Below are 27,950 nucleotides of genomic sequence, written 5' to 3' on the forward strand. Positions count from 1 at the left end.
ATTATGACTAGGTAATTAACATTAATCAAAATTACACTAAAATCTCAAAATATGTCAAAACATTGCACTTTGTTTATAATCTGAAGCAGTGATGTGGTAAAATTTGCTTAGTGATGGTTAAACTGCTTTTTGTTCGTGATAGAGTCACTTGCATCTCACCCAGCAGTCCTTCTGACTCTGTCTTGTCTTCATTGCCTTCTCACTGGGCTGGTCCTTCAGATGAAGATATGCACCAGCTTACAGCCAGATTCACCAATAGATTGCCCACCTCCCCTCACCATCACTCCCAGGACCATTTTGGGATTAAAGTGGAGGTGAACATGCATCTATTACCTGGCTGACTGGAAAAATGCCTAGCACGTGGCTGGGCCACACTCACTGACAATAATGTGAGTTTAGATTTTACCGGGTGAGAACTTTTGCCATTTTAAATTAAACTTTCCGTGGCTTTTTTTTTAAAAAAAAAAAAAAAAAAAAGAAAGTTAGCAAAATTTCAGCTCTTATTTTGATGATCCCTACTCTCCCAGAAAGTTTTACATGATGCATTTATACCTACCTCCAATCAGCATTGTGCAAATGGAGAAGATCTTTTCAGCATCAGTGTTGGCTGAAACATTTCCAAACCCAACACTGGTGAGGCTGCTGAGGGTGAAGTACAGGGCAGCTATATAGGCACTTCTGATTGATGGGCCCCCTAGTGTGTTATTCTCATAGTAAGGAGACTCAATACGTTTTCCTAACTCATGAAGCCAACCTGAAACAAAAAGCATAAAAAGAGCTATTAAGGAATACTGATGCCATAAAAACTAAATAGTCTTTAAAACAAAATAATTCTGAAAAATGTTGTTCAGAAGACATTGAATTGTTCACATAATTCCAAGAATAAAAAAACCCCATTAAATCGTACGAATTTACATAGCATATTAAATATTGTGTCTCTGGAGTATTTCTTTTTAGGTATGATTATGTCTAATAAGAACGGTATTTCTGTATGGAAATCAAGGTTTTTTGAATTACATATTTCAGGTCTAACTAGAGAATTCACAAAATCCATTAAGGCACTGAAAAGAAAAAAAATCAACACCTACTAATGCTGTAGCAAGAACACAACATTGATTTGATTCATTCAATTAATTAATGTTTGGAAAGCCTTTTGATACTCCAAGATTAAATTGTTATAATAATAAATACATATTTGGAGCTTTTAACATATTTTTTATAGTAGAAAAAAGTTCAGCAGTTAAACATAACATACAAACCAGAATTAATTTTCAAGAGAAGCTTCAGTATTTTCTAAATTGTTCATTTAATCTTGCCTTTTATTTTGCTAAATGAGTCTGTATGTGTGCTAGAGAAAGTAGAATTAACTACTGCCCCATAGATATTTAATAAAATAACCAACCAATCAAAAAATCCCCAGAGCAACAAACCAGCAAAAAGTATGCAGTTCATCTTTTGAAAAAGGAAAACAAACAGCCTGAATGAATTGCATAAAAACAGTGCTCCATAATGTTCAAGATTTTCCTATCACAGAAATCAACTTGTGTGCTCAGTTTTGGCGTTTAAGCAGTTTGTTTGGGAGACTGGGAATCTTTCCTGGATATTCAGGGAGAACAGCCAAAACAAAATATGCCTGGCAGGCAGAGTTTATTTTAGAAGAAATTGTTGGGCTCCTCCTGTTGTAATCTGAAACCTGACAGACTGAATCACCTCCTGAAGCTTATTCTATCTCCACGTCAGTCAGAACTTCTTCATTTTGGATGAATGCAAGTATGAACTTGGGGAAATCCCCTTGTATAGAACATGTGCAAAAGTAAGAAGAAGATTTAAAGTATCTGTTCCAGCACTTCAAATTAATTTGGGGAAAAAGTCCCTAAGAATTTAGCACCTACAGCATGCTTCTTGAGCCATAGCTGCCACCACAGAGGGCTGACTCTCATCTCCATGCTCTCTCAGCCAAGAAAGGGCTGGATAATGACAGCGTAAAGTCTAGCATGACCCTGCTGACCCACTCTGCAAGCCAGTGAATTTAATGAAAAGCATAAATGAAAGAGCTCTGCATTGTCATAAGATTACAGTACTGAGTGGGCTGGTTTACCTTGCCAAAAGACACGAAAACATTTAAAAGTTACCATAATTTTTCCTTGATAGAAAGTATTAATCACATGAGGCTACTTTATATTTGTGTTTCCTAATTATTTAAAATGAAAGAAATACAAAAAAAAAAGACCCCTGAAGGCTAACTGAACAGATACCAATCCTCTCTCTGTCCACTACCTTTTTTCTGAAATTACACTACACATCCTAATAAAACTATGGCTTTTTTTACAGTGAATTTAATTCCTAAGCTCACATCAGGGAATGTAACTCCATACACTAAAGAACAAAGAGTAGAAAGCTAAGAAAATCCTTTGTAGAGAGTAGAGTTAAAAAAATCCTATTTAAACCTAATGTAAAGAAACACAATAATCAAGTTCAATGTCAAGTTTTGAAAGTGTTCTAGTACATATGAAGAACGTCAACAAATTAAATCATTTAACTAACTGTGACTGATGTGTGAACACTGAAATAATGCATCTTAGGAAAAAAAAAAAAAGTCTTTCTTGGGAATGTTCTAAAAGCCCCTGATTCTTGGCCACTTCTGCGCTTTGTCATCTGGACGAATTTCATAGTCATTGTTCCTGGTGGTCATATTCCACCTGATTGCAAGTTGCTTTAACCTCAGTTTTAGCAATCAAACAAACAAACAAAAAAGAGTTTATCTATTGTACCTGCATATGAATTATTAAGGGACTCTCCAACAAATACATTTTCATTGTCATCCAGAAAAGGTGGATGACTCCATTCTTTAATTGACAGATATATGTAAACTGGTTTCTCCTTTACAACACACATTATGTTCAAGGTTATCAAGTAAAAAAATCCAACCCTACCGAAACATCATTGTTTCTAAAGGATGCATTACTGCTAATAGAGGTAAAGTATAAAAATAAATGCCTACATTTTATCAAACAATAGGAGTCTCCATAATATTTCTAATATAATTCGACTACCGAAGTACCAAATTCAATATTAGCATTTTACAGTTGCTAACAGATACATCTGGTTAGGGCATCAGTATTTGCCATGAGTTCAGCACACTGTGCCCAGTCGTGTGGCATAACTGAGGGTCAGACAAATGATCTTCATCAGGAACAGGAATGGCGTATCACTGAGCTACAACAGTAGTAGGTAGCAATTATCAGCAATTGTTAACAGTTGCTAAATAAATGACCACTATTAAAAAAAAAAAAAAACTATCAGGTAACTTTCTTTAGAGATGGATCATGAGATTTAGAATGGAAAATGTATATCTGAAAGTGAAATCTCAATAAATATATTCCTCTGATTTGTAGATAAGGACATGCTTACAGCTTCTCATTTCTACTTTGGCTGTTTGTGATGGTTCTAATCAGGACTTTTTGAAGAAATTATATGGGATGAAGTTTTAGTCCAAGTATATGAAATGCTTCAAGATCTTCCAGATCAACTTCATTTTTTTTTTCCATTTAGCATAGAGACGGTGTACTCTTAGCTGTAAACACTTTCATTAGCCAATGCAAATAGTTGTGAGCGTTATTGACTAATGCCTTTTACTTTTTTGGTTCCTGTAGGTAGCTCTCAGCAGATTCTCTGTCAAACCTGAGTAATTAGTTTCTGCCCTCAGGGAAGAAAAGAAAAATAAATATACCATACAGACAGAGGGAATATCCAAGAATTTAGCATTATGAATCTTGGCTATTTCTGAACTAGCATTGCCTAGGTATAGCTCTGTGACTCTAAAAACATTTTTAAACACCAATTAACCTAGTTAAGAGGAAGATTTTTAAAAGAGCAAAAGAGCATAGAAGTAATCAATTGCTATTGGAAGGTCAGTAGGAATTTGATATCTAGCTCCATTACTTTGAAAATTGCTGGAAGATTCTATATTGAATTTCATTTACCTGTGTCTAAGAAGTGCTGAAGTATCATCAGAAATAAAAGCAAGCATTTAAGCATCAGTAGATGACGTATCTCATTTACTGGACATTCAGAATCTCAGTCTTACCTCAGTTTGGTGTTTACACTGTATTGAGCAGATACATCACTCCCTATAATTTGCAGATTCATTCTATATCACTGTGTAGATTTTTCTCATACATCAGGCACTTAACATACCTGAAATCTCATCTGGTACTTCAACAACTTAGAAAATATTGCTTTTTCTAATATATTATTTACTTATAGCATTTATTCTATAAAAAAGACTACTTTTTTCTTGTTTGTTTAGACCAAAACTTGTTTATTATGCACTACTGCATCAGGTATGGATGAGAAGCATCTCTTAGAGCATCCTTGAATGCCTGAAGATAGGAATAGTTCCTTGATAGACCAGTGATGACAGTGTTAGAAGAGAAAGGGTGAGAAAAAGGATCAACTTCTCTCAGCTGTGATTCCATATCAAATTCAGGGATTTTCAGTATTCCTAGGGGCAATGCTAAGCTGGAAAAGTCTATCCATTCCCCATCATCATTTTGCATTTAAACCTTGTTTAGGGAGAAACCATGCTTGTCTCTTTCACACTAGTGAGGAAAGAGCGTAATCAATGTTACTAGGATAGTATTGAAAAGAATATATAATAAGTAATGCTGGGGTATACTAAAGAACACTGTCAAGTGTGGGTTATCTTTAAGAGCTATGTTATGTTTTTCTGGCTCAGCTGAGAAAAGCACAAAAAGTGGCAGTGGCTTTCCTAGATGCCACATCTTCTTTTTACTTCTTCAAACTGTAGAACTGTACCTTATGAAACAGCAGGTAATAAAAAACCATCTAAAACCAAACAAAACCCAGAAGTACTAAAGACAATGTATAAAGCACCAAATGCTGAAAAATAATAATAAAACAATGTCCTCTACTGGAGCACACACAGCCTTTACATAGAATCACAGAAATGCTTCAGCTGCAAGATACCTTTCAGATCATCAAGTCCAGCATTTGTCCCAGCCCTATCAACCACTAGACCATTTCCTTAAGTGCAATATCCAACCATCTCTAAGAGAAGACTGTGGGAAACAGTGTCAAATGTCTTACTAAAGTCAAGGTAGACAACATCCATAGCCTTTCCTTCATCCAACAAGCAGGTCACCCTGTCATAGAAGGAGATCAGGTTTGCTAAACAGGACCTGCCCTTCATAAACCCATGCTGACTGGACCTGATCACCTAGTTGTCCTGCATGTGCTGCAGAACAGACGTAGGGTTATCTGCTCCATCATCTTCCCAGACACTGAAGTCAAACTGACAATCCTGTAATTTCCTGGATCATCCTTCTGTCCCTTCTTATATATGGGTGTTATATTGTCTGATTTCCAATCAGATGGGACCTCTCCAGTCACCAGGACTGCTGATAAATGATGGATAGTGGCTCGGTGAGCACCCCTGCCAGTTTCCTCAACGCTCTAGGATGTAGCCCATCCGGCCTCATAGATTTGTGCACATCAATGTGGAGCAGCAGGTTACTGAGCATTTTCCCCTGAAGTGTAGGGGGAAAATTTAGCTCCTTGCCCCGTCTCTTACCTTGGGGGGGCTGACTTTCCCCAGTGGAAATGCTGCTCTTACTAAAGACTGAGGCAAAGAAGGCATTATTAAGTACCTCAGCCTTATCCTCGTCTTTTATCACCAAATTTCCTTCTGGATTTAACAGGGGACGGAGGCTCTCTCTGGTCTTCCTTTTATTGTTAATGTATTTATAGAAACTTTTCTTATCACCCTTTACCTCTAAAGTCAGTTTGATTTCTAGCTGGGCTTTTGACCTTCAAATTAACTCCCTACATAACCTAACAAGGTTCTTGTACTCATTATGAGTGGTTTGCCTCTTCTTCCAGAGGCCATACGCTCTCTTTTTTTCCCCTGATTTTAAGCCAAATCTCCCTATTCAGCCAGTCTAGGTCTCCTTTGCCTTCGTCTCATGGCACATGGGGACAGCCTGTTCCTGGGCCTTTAAGATTTCCTTCTTAAAAAGTGTCCAGCCTTCCTGAACTCCCGTACCCTTCAAAACTGACTCCCAAGGGATACTATCAAGTAAGCTCCTAAACAACTCAAAGATTGCCCTTCAAAAGTCCAAAATATACAAGCTGTAGAGCTTTCCTGTAGAGCTTGTAGCCATCAACTGTGGCACTCCAGTTGCGGGAGGTATCCCACCACGTTTCTGTGGTAGCCACTATATCATAGTTTTTCTGTTGCATCATGGCTTCACACTCCCCGTTTATTGCTCATATTCCATGCATTGGTATGGATGTACTTCAGATGAGCTAACAATCCCAACACCTATTTGCGAATGTGGGGCCATTTCCTACCAAATGCTTCTCAGGTGTTTCTCTGGCTTCTAAATCATCAACAGCCCTTGCCTCTTCATTTCTCATTATATGTCTATCCCTTGTATCCACTGGGAAGACAGAGCCTTCACTAGCACATCATCCTACAAGCCCTGGCATGCTTCCCTTGGGCTTATTCATAGCAGGCCCAGTTATAGCCCCTTCCACCTCTGAAACTAGTTTAAAGCTCTATCAATGAGCCCTGCTAATTCATGCCCCAGAATTCTTTTTCCCCTCTGAGATAGGTGCATTCCATTTGCTGTCAGCAAGTCAGATGTCTTGTATATCCACCCATGATCAAAAAACCCAAATCTCTGTCTATAACACCAGTCCTGGAGCCACAAATTCATCTGATGGCACTTCCTGTTAATTCTCTCATTCATTCCTGCCAGTGGAACGATAGAGAACAAAATCTGCACTCCTGATCCCTTAAGTAGATGCCCCAAGGTCCTAAAATTTGTCTTAATTGTTTTTGGACTTCTTGTAGTCATTTGTCACTTCTAATACACAAGGTTTATGCTTTATGTCTACTAACGTGTGTTGCAGGGAACAATTTAGTGACCTTAAGGAAAAGATAAAAACTATGTTAGAGGAATTAGATCCTTCATCATTGGAATGCATTTTTAAATGAAAATCATTGTGTGCCCTTAAGAGCCATGTCCCACTGCAGCAGTTGCTGGTCACTGCAGATAGCTCCTCTTTTCAGATCTAGAGTCAGGCAGTCAGGAGCAGTAGATTTGTATGGGAAATCACACCACACTTTCATTACATAGCTGTATGATCTGCAAATGATCATCTCTTGTTTTTAAGGAGAAAACTGTTGCAAAGATCTCACGCATCTCAATGAAACCAACATTTTAGCTTCTATCTCTCTCTCTCTACTTTGTCTCCTTGAAATACTAACTTAAAAAAAAAATCTTAGGGCAAAACCATTGCTAAGATAGAAAAAGTAGGCAAATTCTTTTTAAGTAAAAACACGTGTGACTCACAGACAGATGATAGTGTATGAGATAGATTTTACATACTCAAATTACTTCCATCACCTGTCCAAGTTGATTTTTTAGACTGTGACATAGTTAAAGAGCATTTGAGGAAGTAAGGCCAGAGCCAGTATTGTATTTGAGATAAAATATTACCACAATTTTCCATAACAGTTTAAAGAATATATTCTACCTTATCAAACTCTAATTATCATTCATGAGACATGAAAACATTAGCTTTGCTTTTAAGATTGCTTCCAAAGAATTTTGCACAGTTTCTCTCTCCTTGTTTCTGACATACAATGCAGTCAAGATTTAGATGTATATAAGAAGACTAAATCATTTTACCTCTTCTAATGTGCATGATTCTGCATTATTGAATAATCGTTGCCTCTGTTCTCATGGCAATTACTCATTTAAGATATTCAAGTTCTTCTCAAGATCCTCAACACCTTTTTTATTCCTGTCTAGCAAAAATGTTGTTGACACTTGTAATTTTTTCCTGCTAAAATATTTGCATTTTTTTTCCCCTCAGACTATTAATACAATGAACAGAACCTTTCCTACTACTTAATCCTCTGAAACCTATTATCCTTTCATTGTCACAAAACCTGATTGTTTACAGCTTTGATCTGTGATGGAATTTTGCCTGTCATGTTAGGAGAGGCTCTGAGGCACAAGAGCAGGTGGTTAAAGGATTAAAGACCCCCAGAGGTGAGAGTAGCAATCATACTTTCAGCCACTGCTTCTAGAGGTCTGTAAATCTAGCAGACCTTACTGCATCAGGTCACAAATAAAACGTGAATCAGGATTTTCTTTCACAGAGATCAGAAAAAAATATTTACTAAAAATAGAAACCCCACAATCCTTAAGCTATCATATAGCTGCAGATTCTAGGAGTGTGAAAATGCATCTCTGTTGTGTGTGTCCAAATGGGATAATTGCACAATAGTTCATGGGTTTACGCTGTTTTCAAAATGAAGATAATAAATAAATGTGTAAGAGGAAACCTGAGGTGCATTTATATGATGTGTCAAAGAGTATAGGTTACAAAGAAACAGCTCTGGCCTAGAGGCTGTATCTGAAGAATTAACTGGCATTCAAATTAAGTAAAAGTCAGTGCATAAAATTTAGACTAGAAAGACTTTGATATTAGTACAACAGATATAAGCATAATGGCTGTATGAGAGTGAGAAACTGTTAGCAATAATGGTCCTCATTTTGCCAGCACACTTTCCTGCAAATAGTGGACATCTAAAGAAAGTAAACAAACATGATAAAGAAAAACATTAACATTTTTCTCAAGCACTGACATTTTGCTCAAAAATATTGAAGTTATTCCTAAAAGGATTTATACTGAAAAGGTGTTTTCTTATATTGCATTGTTATATATGGTCCTCATTGGAGTATATTCTTTGTTATGATGAATAATAATTTTTTTTCTTAGTCTAGTAAAACATGTAACATGGGTATGAATGAGACTGATAGCATGTCAGAACTAGAGGAACATCTGTTGTGGTCAAATCCATATAGTCAAATTTCATAGGGGGAAATTCTTGACATGACATAGATAAGAAATAGTTTTAGTTTGGATTATAGTTTTATATAGCTTTGTAGCTTTATCTCACCTGCCCGTGGCTGGAGTCCTTGTGGTAGGAGCACACAAAGCCACTCAAGTGACCTTGAGACTCGAGTCCAGTCACCAGCCGTGCTGCCTGGAAACTGCTATGCATGCAGCAAGTAGAGGATTAGTGCTTCAGATCAACACATGGCAGAAGCATCTGCTCTCCATGTTTCATAACACAGCTTTCTCTTTCCTTTGTGACATGTTAACTGTATATTTTAAAATTTAACTGATGTCTACTTGAATATTTTCCCCCATTTTTATTTGTCTGAATCATAATCCTGAGTACATTGTAGTGCATTTATTGCACCAGTTTACATAGATAATGAAGAGTTAACTATGTTAACCTTGTGCAAGCAGATTATTCTTAACCTCTCAGTGGACTTTTAAGTGCCAAGAGAAGCAAGGTACCTGGATGTTACCAAGTTGGAAACTACAGAACAGTGTTGGAAGGGACCTCAAAAGATCATCTAGTCAACTCCCCTGCCAGAGCAGGACCACCTAGAGTAGGTCACACAGGAACTCATCCAAGTGGCTTTTGAATTTCTCCAGAGAAGGAGACTTGACAGTCCATCTGGGCAGCCCCTTCCAGTGCTCCCTCACTCTCATGGTGAAGAAGTTTTTCCATATGTTTCTTGGGAACCTCTTATGTTGTAGCTGGTACCCATTACCCCTTGTCCTATCACTGGACATAAGCACAAGGAGAGATGCTCTTGTCCTACAGGAAGCTTGTAATGCACCCCAGTGAAGGCACTATAGATCCATGGATAATATGATGTGATTTTCGAAGTCTCTCTGATCACTCTTGGGGGCTTTCATGGCTTGTAAGAACGAGAAGAATATGCCTGATATTAAATACTTGTAATGCTAGCATTTTATTAGAAAACAATATTAGAAAGGTATATTTAAAAAAAAAATGTGTTAGTCACAGGTAAGAAAAGGGTGAAGTTCTACACCTCTTCCACCTAATTGAAAATCCTATGCAAACACTGCAAAATAGTGTAAATTAATTACCAATAGCATCACATATTTCAAGCCCCAGTTTCTAACCAGAACCTGTATTCATTCACGAAACAGTAACATTTCCAGATAATGTTCTATCTTCTTTTGTCTGTAAAATAAGGTTGTGCTCTTTTACTAGGCTAGAAAAATCCCTGAGGACCAGCTGAGACACAATTCCATAGTCAGAGCCCCAAATATTTCTTAAGATAGTAGATAGTTCACGTAAATTAGCTACTTACATTACTCCTGCATTGCATGCCAATAAACTCTCTAGAAACGTTGCTTTATGCCCACAGCTACATTATGTTCTGGTGAGAGAGGAAAGAGGGCAGTGGTATGGGGGCAGACGTGCCCTTTTGAATGGAGTACCAAGACAGCCTCTGTTCAGCCAGTGTTCTGCAGGACTGTAGAGGTTATTAGTGGAAGAGTTTTCCTCCAGGATTATTTGCCATGTGGAATGAGAACTGGATGGCTGAGCTTGTCCTGTTTAGTAGGCCAATCTTGCAGGCTGACTGGACAGTCTTTGGGTGCCTTCTTGCTCTCAGTTCTATGCTGTGTTACTGCCTTGCTGCCACATAACAGACACACAACTGCTATTCTGTAGATGTCTAAACAAATCAGACAACTGCATAGGTCTTTTGTTCAGATTGATGAGGAAGCCTCCAAGATACCTTTGCAACAGTCTCCTACTACAACAATAAAGATTTCGCTTTCAGTAGAGATGGATTTATTCCAAGCCGGAGACCTGGCTATAACATAGAAGAGATGTGTATAAGAATTTTAAGAGCTAACTCATCAGATGTGCAAGGAACACATTCCTTTTGTTATTTTATGATAATTTGCTCAACATTTATACTTACTGTTCATTTAAGCTCCAGTGTACATTGTGAACTCAGAACTAGGTAATAAATGCAGAACTAGGTAATAAATTCCTTGAGACTCATTTAACAAGGAATAGGTAAATTTAGAAAACAAATGTTTTGGAAAACCTTCTCTACGGTAAGCATGTACGGCTCTTCTCAGCAGTAATTTGTCAGATGTCTATATTTGGATATGCGGGAGATTTAAATCCATCTTGCTTTTGGAAGTCAGCATTTTTTTTCTCTTCCTCCTTTCATTGAAAGGATGAGATGGAGATATTTTCAATATCAGTTTCCAACACTGTGGCAGCCAATACATATAAAGCACCATACACAGCTAATTATTTCAGTTAAACTTTTTCTTTTTACAATAAACAATTTCAATGCCATTGATATATTGCAGTTAAGGTAAGTTTCTTCTAGTTTTTTTTTTTTTCAATTATCCTGCTTTTTTCTTGCAAAACGCAGTATTTTTTAAGGGTTCTTAAACAAAAAGAAACTGGTATTATAAGTAAATTAATGGATTCTTTTGTAATATCATATAATATTCATTTAATTTTTAGATTACTGGTAAAACATACAAGTCTAATCATACAGCTAATTCAAGAAATAAAACTGCAAGTGTATCATTAAAGTATATAAATAATTTGCAGATGGTCACTCTGTCACTTCACTAAGAGTCTCAGTACTTAACCTTACTGGTTCCCTAGAGAATCTGACTACTGCTCTCCTTTTCTAGACTATCAAATCCCTTCCAGCTAAGCTTGGAATTTTAAAACTTGATGCTTCTAGTCTGTTTAGTGCAAAACGCACGTCTATCTATGCCCTCTTTGTTTCCCTGTGCTCCATCAGTCTATACCCAACTGTTAGAGCTTTTCTTATCTTATATCTGTGATATTTAAATTGTAATACCCTTTTGAGCAAGAGCAGCGTTTTTATCCTGTTTTAATTCAGCAATGGAGACAAGAGGGTCTTGACCCATAACTAAGATGCCAGGTGCTTTTGCAATAAAGTTAATAGTAATGACCTTTTTTTTAATGCTATCAGCTAGATAGTGTGAGAAACCTGCTTTGCAGTTTTTACATGTTTGGAGTCCAAATCATGCCAAAAAGGATTTGAGCTACTATAGGTGGTAACCTCCTCCAAAAGCAATATACATTATGTTAAATTTGAACCTTTATTATTAAAATATGTAAAGAAATCCAAGAAAACACAACCTTGAATAATGTCAGTTTTAAGGTTGTTAGCAAAACTTTGGGTCTGTATGTGTGCAGTGTAGCACAGTTGGTAAACTCTCCTCTCACCTCTTCCCTGATGTTCTCAACTGCTCAGATCTCACCATCATTGAAACTCAGGATAAAGTCTTTTGGTATTTCATTAACATGGCAATTTCTCAGTCCTAACAGTGAGTATAATAACAGTCCTGACCCAGAATCTGCAAAGAGCTTCTCCTGGGGGCAATGACAGTGGTAATCAATACCTTAAAATCTTTGTAAAAGAAAATATTATTTGCAATAGTAAGGTGTCAAGAGGACAATGTGTGGAGTTTTTTTGTTGTGTTTTTTTTTTTTTAATAAAAGCAGTGAAATGTGCTACATATGTTTTCATACTGTCTGTTTAACCACCAGCAATCTGTGAGACTGGAGCTGTTTACTTCTATACTCTGTAAGGAGTCCTCTCTGCTTCTCAAAGCTGAGTAATGCAATAGGTGGTCCCTGACAGCCAATACTTTCCCTTCTCTTTCCATCTCCTTCACTCCAGAAATCAAGACAATTTTCAGTGACTTCTACTTGTTCAAATGTAGCTTCTAAACTTCATAAAACAGGGGCAGATGTTACAGCACAGAAACTATTTCCTTTAGTAAGTCTAATTAAAAATAAAAGAGTAATTGCAGAATTGCAACAAACACACACTAGTTTTTATGTGACTAGCCTGTACGATCACACAGGGATGATATGACAATATGGAGTTCAGTTCAGGTCAGTATAGACTGTTTCAGTCTATGTGACATCCATTTCTCCTTGTCTTCTATACCAATAACAGTCACGTTAGTTAGATAACAGATAAGTATGCTAACCCTCACTACAATCCTCTCCTTGCTTGCGCCACAGATTTCACAACATTGTCTAAGTCTTTTCCACTGTGTTGTTACCTAAGGAGCCGCTGCATTGCTCTCTGAATCAGGATGATGCCCCCATCAGACAGCCATACCATAAACCATTCCAACACTTTATTCGGTTTGAATTTAAAACATAAGTAACATTTTTTCAATATATTTTTTTCCACATGTCATTTAAATCAAGGAAGTTGAGATCCAAAATATATTTGGCTTTTGTGAGAGGAAAATCAACAACAGGGATATTTTACTCCAGATTATGTCTTAATCACAGAGTCACAGAATCTAAAAGGTTGGAAGGGACCTTGAAAGATCACCTAGTCCAACCCCTCTGCCAGAGCAGAACCAGAGTAGGTCACACATGAACTTTTCCAGGTGGGTTTTGAATGTCCCCAGAGAAGGAGACTCCACAACCGCTCTGGGCAGCCTGTTCCAGTGCTCTGTCACCCTCACAGTAAAGAAATTCTTCCTGTATTTCTTTGGAACCTCTTCTGTTCCAGCTTATACCCATTGCCTCTTGTCCTATCACTGGACATCATTGAGAAGATTCTGGCTTCATCCTCCTGCCACCTGCCCTTCATCATAAGGGAGATGCTCCACTCCATCATCTTTGTGGCCCTGCACTGAACTCTCTCCAGCACCTCCCTGTCTTTAAACTGAGGGGCCCAGAACTGGACACAATATTCCAGATGAGGTCTCATGAGGTCAGAGTAGAGGGGGAGGAGAACTTCTCTCAATCTATTAACCACGGCCCTTCTAATATACACAAGGATGTCATTGGCCATCTTGGCCACAAGGGCATATTGCTGCCTTATGGTCATCCTGCTGTCCAAGATAATATCAGACCAATAATTTGCAATGTAATGAAGGCTTGGTGTAAGAAAAGAGTAAAAAGTAAAGGAGAAAGTTGGAGTCTTAATAGGAAAGGGCTCTACATGTTTAAAGTTACCTCAGTTCTGAAATAAAACCTCTATTTCTGTAGATCTGACAGGTCTTTTTGAAGTGCATGACATAAAGAAATTCTAAGCAATTAGCATTTTTATCTGTAGTTATCTTAGATTTGACAATGAAAAATTATTTAGAATAATTAAGTATAATTAGTTTTCCAGAATCTGTCTTGTATAAAACTTCATAGACTGTAGAATGCTATGACATACTCTCACAACTCTACATCAATTTCTTCTGCTGAAAGCTACCTAGTTAACTTAAAGTACTGTCAGCTGAAATTATAAAAGAAGCAAGAATATTTTCCAAGGTATGTGAAAATGGAAGAAAGTCTGTAAAGAGGAGTTTTGAATAATGTCTTCATTTTTATATGGAAATGTTCTATTCTGGTAGCAGGAAAACCTTTCTTTTATCAAGCACCTGCCCTGAGGAAAAAGGACAAATAAATAGAAAATAGGAATTTTCACAAAGGACATTTCTAGATTAAACTTTTAAGACATGCTTGTGTTATAGAAGAAAAGAAAAGCAATTTCAGTCATTATGGAATGCAATATGACATTCTAATGCCCTAGGATTTCTAGCTATGTGATGGGCCTGAAAGAGACAGTCCAATCAAGTATTGAAGTAGCTAGTGAAAAGATTTCAAAATACATAGTATAGGCTTTATGGGTTTAAAGTGGAATGAGACATTTAATTTGAACAGATAAGCCATGAGGTTTGAAAACAGAAGTAGAACTTTCTGAGAAGTCCTAACAAAACCTCCTATTACACCAAGGTGCAATGGACACTAATGTTTTAGCAAACTGGCATAAAGCTCATCAAGGACGGTAGTGTAACCCCAGAAAAAGCTACCCAAACAGATGAAGGTCTCTCTAGCCTTACTAGTTTTCAGGGCTTAGATGGAGCTGTTCATGTTTGACCTGATTTGTTGCTAGTGATAGTGCTACTTCAGATAGCTGACTGGATGAAGTAAACCCCAGGGATCCTCGCCAGCCAACATGTCTATGATTCAGAGTACAGCAGTTAAGGGTTAAAGACTCTAATATGTTTTCTTATTGAGTGAGTAAGGCTTTTTTATGCACAGTATTTGTAACTTTCAATAAATTATAGTCTATGGCATTCCAATTACAGAAACCACGTGGAAAGATCATGGTGTTATGTTACCTCTTGGACTGTTCTTTCTTATAGGGTGTATACTAGACAGATTTTCCCCTTATGAGTTTGTATTATGGCTGCAGAACTTGGTCCAAATTTTCCACTGTGATAAATCTGTCTTGTGAAAGTAATGAACGATATGTAGACAATCTGTGGTCAGATGCAGCAGGACACTTTTAACATTGTCAAATCTCAGGGGCTTAAACCACATACCAGATTTTTACTTTTCACTTAAAAATTGTCCAAAATTTTTGACCCTGGTACAAAAATCTTAGAAATGTATTCATAATTACATAAAAAGCTCATGGTCCCTTTAATAAGGTACTTTCATCCCTATTTTTTTTGTGCTGCAAATCCAATGGAGAATCTCAGTCATGGGGTATTCTGTGATTGCTAAAATGATTCAATCAGAAAGCCAAGTACAGTGCATAAAGGAAAATATAGTTTAATCAAGGAACTGAGTCTGTAGAAAAGAACAGCAGGGAAGAATGGCAGAATAGAACTTACTCAGGCCAGAAGCAGTTGAGATACAAATTAATGTTAAACTAAACACATGGGAAATGCTTTAGTTCAGTTCAACAAATGACACTTTGGTTTGGTACAGCATCACAAAAATAGTGGTTTGAGTTTTCAAATGCAAAACTGCATGATTTCTACAAAATTAATGTATATGGATATTTTAAAATTTAAATTTATATTTTAATTCCTGGTAAGGTCTGGTATATGCAGGTCTGAAATGAGGGATGCTAATAAAGAAAACCTTTCCTTGAAAATATGTTTTACATATTAAAAGATAGGGCCAGGTTTTCAGGTAAGTCTTTATTAGGCAGGTTTCCACACAAGCTTCCAGCACATATCCATGTGATTACAGCTGAGCCTATAAACCTCCTTGCAGCAGTTAAATTTCTCTGTGTCTTACAGACTGACAGATGAGTGAAAAACTATGTGCCTTTTTATTTTACTAAAATTTGTGCAGACCTGTGATTGTCTACAAATAGTGTTTCCTCTTTAAACAGTAGGTGAACTTTCGATCCCTAATTATACTTATTCAAAAGCATATTCCAATCAGACAAAATCAGAAAAGTTTTCTTTCATAAATGTTTGACACTATAAACTTCTCCAAATTGAGCCTTATATATAGAATTCTACACTAGAATTGTTTTAGTCATTCAGGTAATCTATTCAGTAGACTTTAAAAAACTACTTCATAGTTGTTTTGAAAGAAATAAGAAAATTAATTTTTTTCGCTATTTCAATTAATTTGTCTATTTTAATTCTTACCAGGCCAGAAATTGTCAACCTCGAACATTAATTCTTAGAAAATGCACACATCATGTGTACAACAAAGGTGTTATTTTTAATGACGAATAAAACTCAGAAAGATTCTAAAACCACTGAAAATATTTAAAAGATTTCTAGTGTAAGGTGTTCTCCTGGGATCTAAATTTTCTGTTTCAACTGCCTTAGAATAGTACATCACTGTGAAATGCTTCAGTACTGTGTTATGTCCTTGTCTTTTTCAAAGGATGTATGATGCAGTAAGTGCTATTTATTTGTGAGATGAGTGCTTTAAAAAGTTTAATAGCTTCAAAGTAACCATCTTGTTTTAGCTGTCTAGTTTATTACTATTTATTATTCATGCATGACAGTCCAGGGCCTAATGATTTAATATAAGTTCTTCAAGAAATCAACCTAAATTAGTTGGCTGAGTTTCTAAGATACTGATGTCCAAAAATACTTCACAAGAGAGGTAAACCATGAACCTTCATAATATTAATTACAAGTGAATTTTCAGTCCCAGTCTCCTGACATACAAAACAGATCAGTGAGTGTACAGGTATGCATATTCCACACAATGGACAATCAATACAAATATCTTAGCTCAAGAGAGCATTGTAATTAATTTTACTATGTCTTATGCATGACACAACTGCTTGCCTCTTAAAAACGAGGAAGGACTGTAATTCCAAAGTAATAGGTCCTGTCATTAGTAATGCCAAAAAATAAAAAAAAGATTAAGAATACTGCTAATCAAATCCACAAAAGCAGATTGAAAGACATTAAAATCAAACATTCAAGTACAGAGACGACAGACTGAAATGATCAGTTGATCACGGCTAGTGAATGATGTCCTGTGCAATTTAGTCAGCATGAAGTTCTTTCCTCCCTGGCAAGGATTTATAAATGTACTCACGCCAGTTCTAACCTGATGGATGTGTGGCTTTGGAGCGGCAAAGCTAGACTAATATTTTGTAGCAGAATACATTTTTCTCAGCCAAGAGCATTGAAAATTTACAAGTACTATTTCTGGCACTGAAAACGATCCACTTTGTTCTATCAATGCAACACAACAAACTTAACTGCTGTTCCCATGCTTGACAGATGAGATTTAAGTGAATGAGGGAGGGCTGTGGACCTGGGCTTAACCTTACCACCTTCCTGACAGTGTAAGAGGAGGTGCCAGATGCAGTCTTTCCCAAGGCTCCAGTTGCAGTTTGTTATAAAGAGCTCTTAGTAAACCGAGCACTTGTTGAAATTACTAGGAGCTGTTTTGTTATACGTCCAAACTCAAAACTCCAGAACCTAGGTCTATAATCCACAAGTAGGTACAGATACCTGCATGCACCAAACACTTATATCACCTGCGTACAAAAAATTCCTTAGAACTGTGGTTTTACCCTGCATCTTTTGTCAGATAATTTATCTGTCAGCCCCAGTACCTGGAGATCTGTGATCACACAAAACCTCAGTTTTTGTATTTTTTTTTAAAAAGTAAGTTCCTGGTTGACAATGTAGATAAGAATACGCTGAAAATAGGAATCTCAGAGTTCAAAATCAGACTACTACACATTTCTAAATTCTCACTATAGTTTATACTTATTTTTGCCCTGTTTTTTTGAATGCTTAGATTTGGTAAAAGCTTCTAATGTCATATTCCAAACCAAATTTATTCATTCTCTAACAGAAGGAAAAATTGTAAATAGACAGAAGTGGAGTTATTTGAGATCATTAATAGTTAAGAGAATTCACATGTTAAAAAGACAAAACTAAGCCTCTAATTCAACTTTCTTATCAAGTCTTTTGTCATGTTTAACCATTTAGGTCATTAGACTGCTTTGCAAAAACTTCATAATATAGGAATATTTACCTGCTTCTACAGTACATTATGTCAACATGTATAATATGAAAATACTAAGAGTCAAGAGTTAACTATTTGTTTCTTTAACAAATTATGCATTATATTGACAAAGAGTGCAAGTACTGACATTGATTTTTTCAAATATAATTTCTACTGTTACTTATTCCACGGTTATACTGGGTCCCAGAGCACCAGAAACTTGTATTATTTTGCTACCATACATTATTTGAGGAAGAACTAGCAGATACACATACCTAAAATTAGTCTTTATTCTGAAAAGACAATAGCCTGAGTTTTAACCTGAATAAATGCACCAGTGCCACAATTATCTATTGTAAAGGATATTTATAAATCTGTACGTTCAGAATTGCTTGCAAAATTGCTTCAGGACCTTAAGAAAACTAACAACTGCCTCGGGTTTCTTAGCATTAGCATGGGAAAAGCTTCCTGGCACTGAAAACATCTCAAAGTATTGAACTGAAGAGAGTTACAGGGCAATGACTCTGTTAATGAATATTCCAGTTTGATGCTCAAGAGTAACCTGAAGTTTGCACCTAAGACATAGACATCTACATTTTGGATAGTCCATGTCAGCCAGCTTCTGCATCAAGCCACAAATGCCACTATCTTCACATAGCTAAGACACTCATAGAACTGAGCTAATTCAATTGCAAAAGAAGGAATATATGGATTGTCATTTCACATAGTACCTCACTGGTAAAAAGGAACATGTGAAAGACTTCAAATCTGTCTTTCCTTCATCCTTGGAGAGTCCAAGCCTTCATCTATAGCTTCACTGGAGAGACTGGCGACTCTGGGTAGAGACTCCAGCATTGGCCATTTGTCTGTTGAAATCACATCAGTTGGGAAGGAAAGAACTAATCAGAACTCAAGGAAGAGAGCTGTCAAGGAAAAATGCCAACTGAAGTGGATTAAAGAGATTTGCCTTCCATACTTCAGACCCAAGTTCTAGTGCTGAGGACAAATGAAATTCAGTAATAATGCGTCTCTCCTTCTGTGGCCAGAAGAAATCAATGGCTTTTGTTTTGTTTTTCACTAGAACAATCTGCTTCTCGTCTCTAGATGGAGATGGTCTCAAACTGCTTGTGCAGAATGAAAGGCATGCATGAACTGCTGCAGAAAGGGGCAATCCTTACTAGTGCAGGTGCATCACTGAGCAAATATAGGTAAACCTTCAGGAAGCTCAGTCCTGCTAGATATATCAATGTAGATTAACACTATTTGAGAGCTTTCTATATTAAATTCCATGACATGGTACATACATGTTCTTCAGCACTTGCAAAAATAGTTTATAACTTACCTGCAACCCTATATGAGGAATATAAAATGTGAATGTAAAGGCATGAAGGCACAATTTTCATCATTTCCTACTGGTACCACTCAAGTGCTGTGCACCTTATTCTGCATCTAAATCTTCCACTTATTTCATTGAGAAGTAATTTGGGGTCTAAACTGTTTGCCAGGAGTCAGGCATCCAAGTCACTTTAAAAGCTTTGACTGCAAATGTATGATAAGGGAAGTGTAGGAGGAAGTTTTATATTGCAGAGTAAGTGAAAGTACAGTGATTCAGTTGATTGACTTCTTAGTTTCAGAAGTGCTGTAAGTTACAAAATAAATAGTAAATAACTAAAAACCTGAGATGAGAGTGGAAGTATTTTATTAAAATAAAGATTAAAAAACTGAAGATTACCCTTTACAGACCTGATTTAAAATCTTCTTCCAAAGTAAGCACATATACTCTATGTTCTATAAAAGCACAGATTGTATTTTATTTTAATTTTGCTTTGATAACATCTCCTCCATAGTCAGAATGTTGTAACTGTTGCTGTGGGTGGACTAATAAAAAGTTGCAGCTGAATTTCTGGTGGCCAGGATGGATTTTTTTTGAGACAATTACACATATTATACCTGACAGCTTTGACTAATGAACAACCGTCCTGACTTTTAGCCTTCTCCTAATTTCCTACCTACAATTAAGACAGATGAGTTTTAACAACTCCTGTGGTTCTCACAGAATGAATGCTTTTAGAAGAGGATACCTTTTCAATAATATCTATTTCCCAAAGAGACAAATTGAAAAATCATATCTTATATTTGATAATAACTTGAAGGGGAATAACTCTGGATATACTAATTCAAAACAACAGACAATAAGTAAAGAATCTATGCCTAAATCTGATACCACTTAAACCTACAGAAATGAGAGCCAATGTGCTGAGTCAATGGAATTAATTAGAATGGTATGATCAGCCAGAAACCTCAACACAGTCTGGTCTCTATTCTGTGTCAGCTAATAGAAAGTTAATCTTATTTTTACAGGTTGCTGAAAATAGTGACATGTCTCAGGGGAACATCTGTTTCACCAGTAAGAACAACTATGGGTAACGAGGTAGAAAGTAAAGGACAGGGATCTGAAAAAAATGGAAGGGAAAAGCAGGACAAGGAGTGTACCAGTAGCTCAGGTGAGTGGGAATGACTAATCCAGGAGATGTTTATATCAGACACTAGAGTTAAGCTGCTGCATGTGGAACAACTGTTTCCTGAGATGGGAGAACTCACAGAATCACAGAATCTTAAGGGTTGGAAGGGCCTTCAGAAAGATCATTTAGTCCAACCACCCTGCTAAAGCAGGACCACCTAGAGTAGGTCACACAGGAACTCATCCAAGTGGGTTTTGAATGTGCCCAGAGAAGGAGGGTTATCTGAGGTAAAAGTTTCTGTCATCTGAAAACAGTGCCCATACTGTATATCTTCCAAATACCTCAGGTAATCAGCTACAACTGCAATACTAGCACTAAGCAAAAGATCCAGATTTTAACATTATACTACACTGGTATATGTCACAATGCAACCACATCATGACAGTTCATGAATAATATTCCCACAGACTACATCTTTCTCATTGTGCAACCACGTGGATAAATTTGGGAACGCAAACATGTTTTTACATTATTTTCAAAAACAATGTAGCCTGAATAAAGACAAAAAATGAAATAAAAGCTTACAATTAGGCCCAGCAACAACAAAGCAAATAATCTTTTCGGTTCTGAGCATTTTCATAGGGAGAACTTTATCACTCCCATTGCTCCTATCCAAATGCAAATTAAGCACCTCATTTGTTTAAATTATCCAGAGGAATAGATACAGAGAAGCAAATGCTACTCCCACTGAAGTCAATGTGAGATCTGGGCTATGGTGCATATCTGATAGCACAGCAAGGTCCAAAGTACTGTGTTAATAGTACTGCAGCTTTAAACATTTGCTTTAAGTGTTAGCAAAACCTATCTTGAAACCTCTGCTACAGGCTTTCTGAGAAGGCACTAAATGGAGTAAGAAGGTTGCTAAAGGCTTTTTTCCCCCTCTGCCTCTCCTCTCAAAAATAGAAGCTAACATAAAAAGCAAAGAAACCTTTTCATTCCAGGCATGGCTTTCCTTTCTTAGAAAAACCACATCCCTACATTTCAACTATTGTATACATTGCAGCATTCACACTCAGGACACCAGTTTTTCAGGCAGACACCATCTGAGACATGACAGTGAAGAATAAAAAGCATATATTCCAAGGGGGAGATGCTTTTCTTTTAACAAAAAATAGGAATTCTATTTCTTACACTACATTTTTAGTGCTGCTGATTAGAAAGCCTCCTAATGCTTGAAATGAATGTTTAAAATTAATGATTAATTAATTGATGAAAACCTGAGCTTTAGTTTTGGTATTAACTTAACAAAATTGAAAGTTTTTAAATTAAAACCTGCAAATACAAAATTAAGGATTATATTCTACTGCTTTGCCTTCAGTAAGAAATCTCTTTTACATACTCTCTAAAACTGCACAAAAATATCCCGTTGAGGCCTTCAAACAGAAGAGCTAAATATCTTGAGTGTCCTAAAATAACACTATCTTTATTGTGCACTACTATCTTTATTATATCCCAAGCAAGATTTTTGCTGTGTGTATTATTTGTGATTTATTATGATCTTCAGATCTCATTTTATTTTGCTTAATCACTCATACACTCAATCACAGCTACTGTTAATCTCTCAGTGTATTGCCTACATGGACATTATGGGTTGTAGTGGACTGGTCATTTTAAGTTTTCTTAAGGTGAAAAGAAAAGTCATATATAATAGGCTATGTATCATCAGAGTAGCAAAATTACAGCATTACAGAGAGTGAAGACTTAACTTCCTTGCGTTTCACCAGCAAGTAGTTTGCATGTGGAGGACAACAGACTTTGCAGTGACTGAAGAAATAATGTAATCTTATTTCTCTGCTCATATAAGTGACATAAACATAATTAGAAATTTTATGAGTGTTGAAGTGGTCTTTGTAAAATAATGACTTCATGCTAGGTATCTGGAGTTTTCTGAGTCCTTTTTCTGAAATCCAGTTTCTAATTGTGCTGATTTTGGTTGGGATAGAGTTAATACTCTTCACAGTAGCCAGTACAGGTCTATATTTTGGTTTTCAGCTAAAAACAGTGCTGATAAAACAAAGATGTTTCCATTATTGCTGAGCAGGGCTCACACAGCATCAAGGCCTTTTCTACCCCTCACCTCACCCCACCAGCTAGGGGACACAAGATGCTGGGAGGAGACACAGTCATGACAGCTGGCACCAACTGACCAAAGGGATAGCCCACACTGTATGATGTCATGCTCACATACAAACCTGGGGGACGAAAGAGGAAGGAAGGAACATTCAGAGTAATGCTATTTGCCTTCCCAAGTAACTGTTACATGTGATAAAGCCTGGCTATCCTGGGGATGGCTGAACACCTGACTGACAATGGGAAGTGGGGAATTTATCCCTTTTTTTGTTTTGCCTATGTCTATAACTTCTTTACTTATTAAACTGTATTTATCTCAACCCACAAGTTTTCTGACTTTTACTCCTTTGATTCTCTCCCTGGTCCAACTAGGGGGGGAGTGAAGGAATGGCTTTGTGGGGCTTCGCTACTGGCTGGGGTTAAATCACTACTTTAATATTTCAACATTTTAAACTGTTTCTCTTTAAAAAAATCCCAAACAACAACAATAACAAATCTAAATCCCCAAAGCCATAAAATATTTAACATAGTGCTAGAGAGAACTTTAGAAATGACCATTTTGACAGATCTAGACTAATGCCTGTAGGAGCTTTGCAGGAGTATAATAATTTTTATTATACTTTTATAGCATCTAAATATTTTAGACAATATCCACAAAGGTGGTAGAACAGTTTTCTAGACAAAAATGCTAAACTACACTTTTGCAAAAAAACCCTGAAATAAAATCAGTCTGTAAACAACAGAAAAGCGTTTTTTTTTTCTGGTAAGTAGGCTGAAGTCTAAGAGTACAAACCACTAAGAAGTGCCTTAGCCCATCCAACAGGAAGGTGTGTTGCCTGCAGCTGTTCAGGGAAGGTCACTGAGTCTCCTGTTGAGATGAGCTCATCCTGGTGATATGCTGTTAAGAAGCAGCTCCTGCCTAGGAAGCCTGTTAGACAGGCTTGATAACCCAGATAAAACTCTTCACTGAGATGCAAATGGAACTTCCATGAAATGGCTCTATTCCAGATAAACTGGGATTTGTTCTAATGAAGTTGTTGGGAGATGTGCTTATTACTGTCATTTCCCAAGAGAGGACAAAACTGAGGGATGAAAGTTAATGTTTTCATAGCAATAAATGCCAAGAACCCCAGGGGATATGAGAAGAATTTCCTGAATATGGCTTTGTCTTGAGGAAAAGGGAGGGGGACAGACTGCATGGGAGAGCATGGCTCACAGCCGCACCTGGGGAGTGAGCATGCAGTCCATCCTCATTATTGGGACTGCAATGAATGCTTTGTAATCAGCTATAATTTGTGGCCTACATAAGCTGACAATGTGTCTTCATAGCTACTTCCTGCCAGACAGACTCTTCAATTTTTTTAATTATTATTATTGATGTTGTTGTTGTCTGGATTTGTTTTTCTGTTAGCAGTATTTCAGCAATTTGTGCACAGAGGGCTTTCTTTGTATATTCTCCCCTACAGCTGCAGTCTTTTCTTTGAGAGGTTTGTAGTCTATGAGGGGTTCAGCAGCAGGTCACAGACCTAGTTTACAAAGGAAAGGAAAAATAAACAACCAACTAGAATAATAAAAAGACTCCACAAAGCTTTCAGTAACCTGTGGACTTACTTTCTTTTCCTCTTTCTGACCCAGCGTCCTCACCTCATCTAAGGTCAGGTGCCTTTAACATACTTATCATTTTTCCTTCAAACTTATAGTTATTAGATTATATTTAGATAGATGATAATGGGGTTGAGAAGAAAAAAATGAAAGAAAATAAGAATAGGGCATACCACAGTTTGAATGCAGATCATTGAGCCTTTGGTCACAGACATTTGCATCATTCCCCTCCTCAGATTTATTTTCTGTTGGGAAACTTGGTCTCACCATTAAATATTGTTTGTTTATAAAAGAGACTTATGTATTATTTTCCTCTCACAGTAACTTACATCATGTAAATTATTCTTATGCTTTTAAATAGTGTTTTTTGTATCTAACAGCATAAGGAAAATTATCAGGGCTTCCCCTTCCCGGGTAATGTTACCATTGGCCTTGTTTCCTCTCGTGAATGCATAATAGATTTAGGCTAAAGGTAAATACAAGCAGAACTGAAAAGAAAGAACACAAAGAATCACAAAGAAATGGGAGCAAAGGGAATGCTTGATATTGATATGGCATCTGAGAAAGAAAGCAAAAAAAATGCCACCACATCACCTCTGTGTCAGAATAACCCGTATGGGAAGATGTGGAGTATTAGCTGCTGCACTTTAGCAGTGTAAAAGTACCTGGTGACATCAGGCTCCTATATAAGGTGTATTCTTTCTCAATTATACCATCACACTAGAGTACAACCCTTAGAAATAGTAATAAACCTTAAGCAAAAAAAGGAAAACCTTGACATTTAAAATGTAAATGGGGAACACTCAATGAAATCAGAATGAAGGCTGGAGTGCAAACTAAACATTGGATCAAAACAGTGTTCCAAAACTATCTCTCCACTGATAAACACCTTTTATGTTGTACAAAAGGGGAAAGCTTGCAAATGAGCTAGACAATCTTTCCAAAGGGAGTTTTTAACTTGAAGGTATTTCAGGGCCTATATGTTTTAATGTATAGTAAAGAATAATCAGCACACTCAAAGGAATGTCTCTGTTGAGGAATTTGTCTAATTTGCAAAACCGAGATGAACTTTCTCTTCTACTATTCTACACAATCCATCTAGCCCTCTCCTATTCAGATCCTTAATTCCCACCACATCATCAAATCACACTTAAATATCTTGTTGCTTTCTGTTTTTCCCATTTTCTTTTACTTTTAACCTTCTTTTTCAATTTGGCACAAAATTCAGAGCACCAATCTCCAAATTTTCTCTGTAAATAGCACTAAATTCTTGCACAAGATTAAACAAAGAAGGAAATAGAGTGACTTATTCATGTATTTTTACATATTCATGTACATGTATACAGACTTACATATATGTGTGTATGTATATGGTGCAAAGAAGAACTTACCTATATCCCAGGTGAGGGGGTTATTCTCTTCCATCTCCCTTTTCCCTATGACATACCAAATGCATGCCATCCAGTGAGCAAGCAAGGCAAACATGGACATGAGAAGCGTGAGAACAATTGTGCTGTGCTGGGAGTAACGATCCAACTTCTGAAGAAGACGCAAGAGGCGCAATAGCCTCACTGTCTTTAGGAGGTGGACGAGGGAGACCTAGGAGAACAGGGAGAGCAAATAACTTGTCAGCAGTTGATTTCTATCATACAGTTATCTCGTTTCAATGAAAGGAAACTCTTCTAAAGCTCCAAGAATTTTTGGTGACTTGCCATTCAGTTACATAACTGCATATTATGCTTAGGTTAAATCTTAAGACAGCAGATTATAGCAAAAAGGATGGTTAGAAAAAACAACTGTTTGCTTTTGCTTTGCACATAAATATTTACTATTTCTGATTTAATCCAAACAAACTTGAAATACTGGGAGATCTATCTTTTTTTTTTTTCTTTTTTTTCCCTGTAAAGTCTTCTTTTAAATTGCACTTTAAAAAATGTGGTTTATAAAAAATGGATCATTTCTTGCTCTGGAAGAGAAGCATAATTGTCAAACTGACCAATGTTCATTTGATTCCAATATGAAACCACAAAAAAAACGTCGTCAAGCAAAATGATTTCCAGTTTCTATCATCAGTGAAACAATAGGCCTGACTCCAATCTGCAATAGATTAGATAGCAGAGATCTACCAGAAAAAAAAGTAGAGAAGGGAAGAGAGATTCAGATTTGTTCTTCCGATTTAAACTGGTGTTCAGGGGCCTGTGCTCATTTCATTGATCTGTACTAAGCTGGAGTCCAAAAAAGCTTGTATTAAACTTCTATTTCTTAAATTCCTTACGTAAAATATTACTGCCTTTCAAACATATGTGACAAAAGAAGCACCTAATCTGCTCAGCACTTTAAGTGTACGTCAGTGTGAGAAGTATATGGGCTCTGGACTTAGAGGAGATGCAACACTGCACAAAGCAGAATGATCTCTGAATGATCCCATGTCCTTCAGAGCATCCTCCAATCAACAGTCACACCAGGGTGTGCACAGGTCCCAGTTTCACAAAGAATATACTTGGCTTATGTTTCTGTTGTTCGGTAGAGTTAGCAAACAGTGTGCAGACCAGGATCCCAAATATATTTAATTTCATTTTTTTTTAGGATTAAATAGGCATAATTAAAATTTACAGAAAGTTTTTTCTCTCCCTTCATTAATGAGACATTGAGCATGTACCTGTCTGACAGAGGTACATGCATCAGCTAGAAAAATCACATAAAACTTGACATGTGTTCCCACAGCCTTCCCAGAGTACAGTAATGAGCTCTCTGAAAGGAAAGTCTAAAAGCATAGCTTGATCAACATCCTTTTGCTTTTGCTCATCCACAAAATCCTGAAGCTAAACTTTTCTGTTAACAAACCTAATAATCCAAAATCTTAGTTTTATAGGTGCGCATTCGCTAACAGTTAGGTCCAGGTTGACTGATCAATTCTGGAATATGGGGTATCTCAGACTTTTTAATGAAGACTTAGCAATTCATTGATTTTATTCCAGTCAGGAATTAAGCAGGTGCAAAACCTGTATAAAAGAGAGAAAAAAACTACAAACTTTATTTTTTTTTGTTACTACACTTTTGATAGTACATAAATAGGTTTTCTATGAGCTTCTTCATGAAGTTTTTACTGCCCATTATCTCTTTTTTTTTTTTTTCTCCAGAATGTTAAATTTTGTCTCATGTACATAGCAGGGGAAAAAAAAGAAAATAAACAAAACCATAAAACTTATTTAAAATATTTTGAAGTTCGCTGCTGTCAGGAATAAGATTTGACATTAAAGCACAAAAACAAGTTTTCTCTTCTTGCATTTCTTTTTTCTGTCTTATAGCATCTACAATGTCAGTGAAATTAGCTATATCTGTGGCCTTAACCATAAGAATATGTGCAAGTCTGGGGAAGAAAGCTGTGAAATATTTAAAGGAATTTCCATGTTTGTATTAATAGAATCATATAACTACTTAAATATAATTATTCTTATTGAATGACACGCAACTAAACTAACTGCCTGTTTTTCTGTGGTAATTCATATCCCAAAGTCTCCTTTTCTTCTGTCTCATCAGCTTGTTTGGATCTATTGCACTCTTAA

At 36.6% G+C, this 27,950-nt stretch overlaps 1 protein-coding gene across 1 annotated transcript in view; it reads right to left on the bottom strand.

The window, feature by feature from the left end:
- The window catches only part of KCNH8 (potassium voltage-gated channel subfamily H member 8), a 185,671-nt gene that overhangs the window by 47,300 nt on the left and 110,421 nt on the right, over positions 1-27,950 (bottom strand). Inside the window, exons 7-8 of the mRNA XM_061996509.1 lie at positions 25,776-25,983; positions 557-754 (exon numbers count right to left, since the gene is read on the bottom strand). Of these exons, the coding sequence (XP_061852493.1) occupies positions 557-754; positions 25,776-25,983 (406 nt within the window). The remainder of the gene's footprint in view (positions 1-556; positions 755-25,775; positions 25,984-27,950) is intronic.

Source organism: Colius striatus, chromosome 5, assembly GCF_028858725.1.
Source record: "Colius striatus isolate bColStr4 chromosome 5, bColStr4.1.hap1, whole genome shotgun sequence".
Lineage (NCBI taxonomy): Eukaryota > Metazoa > Chordata > Aves > Coliiformes > Coliidae > Colius > Colius striatus.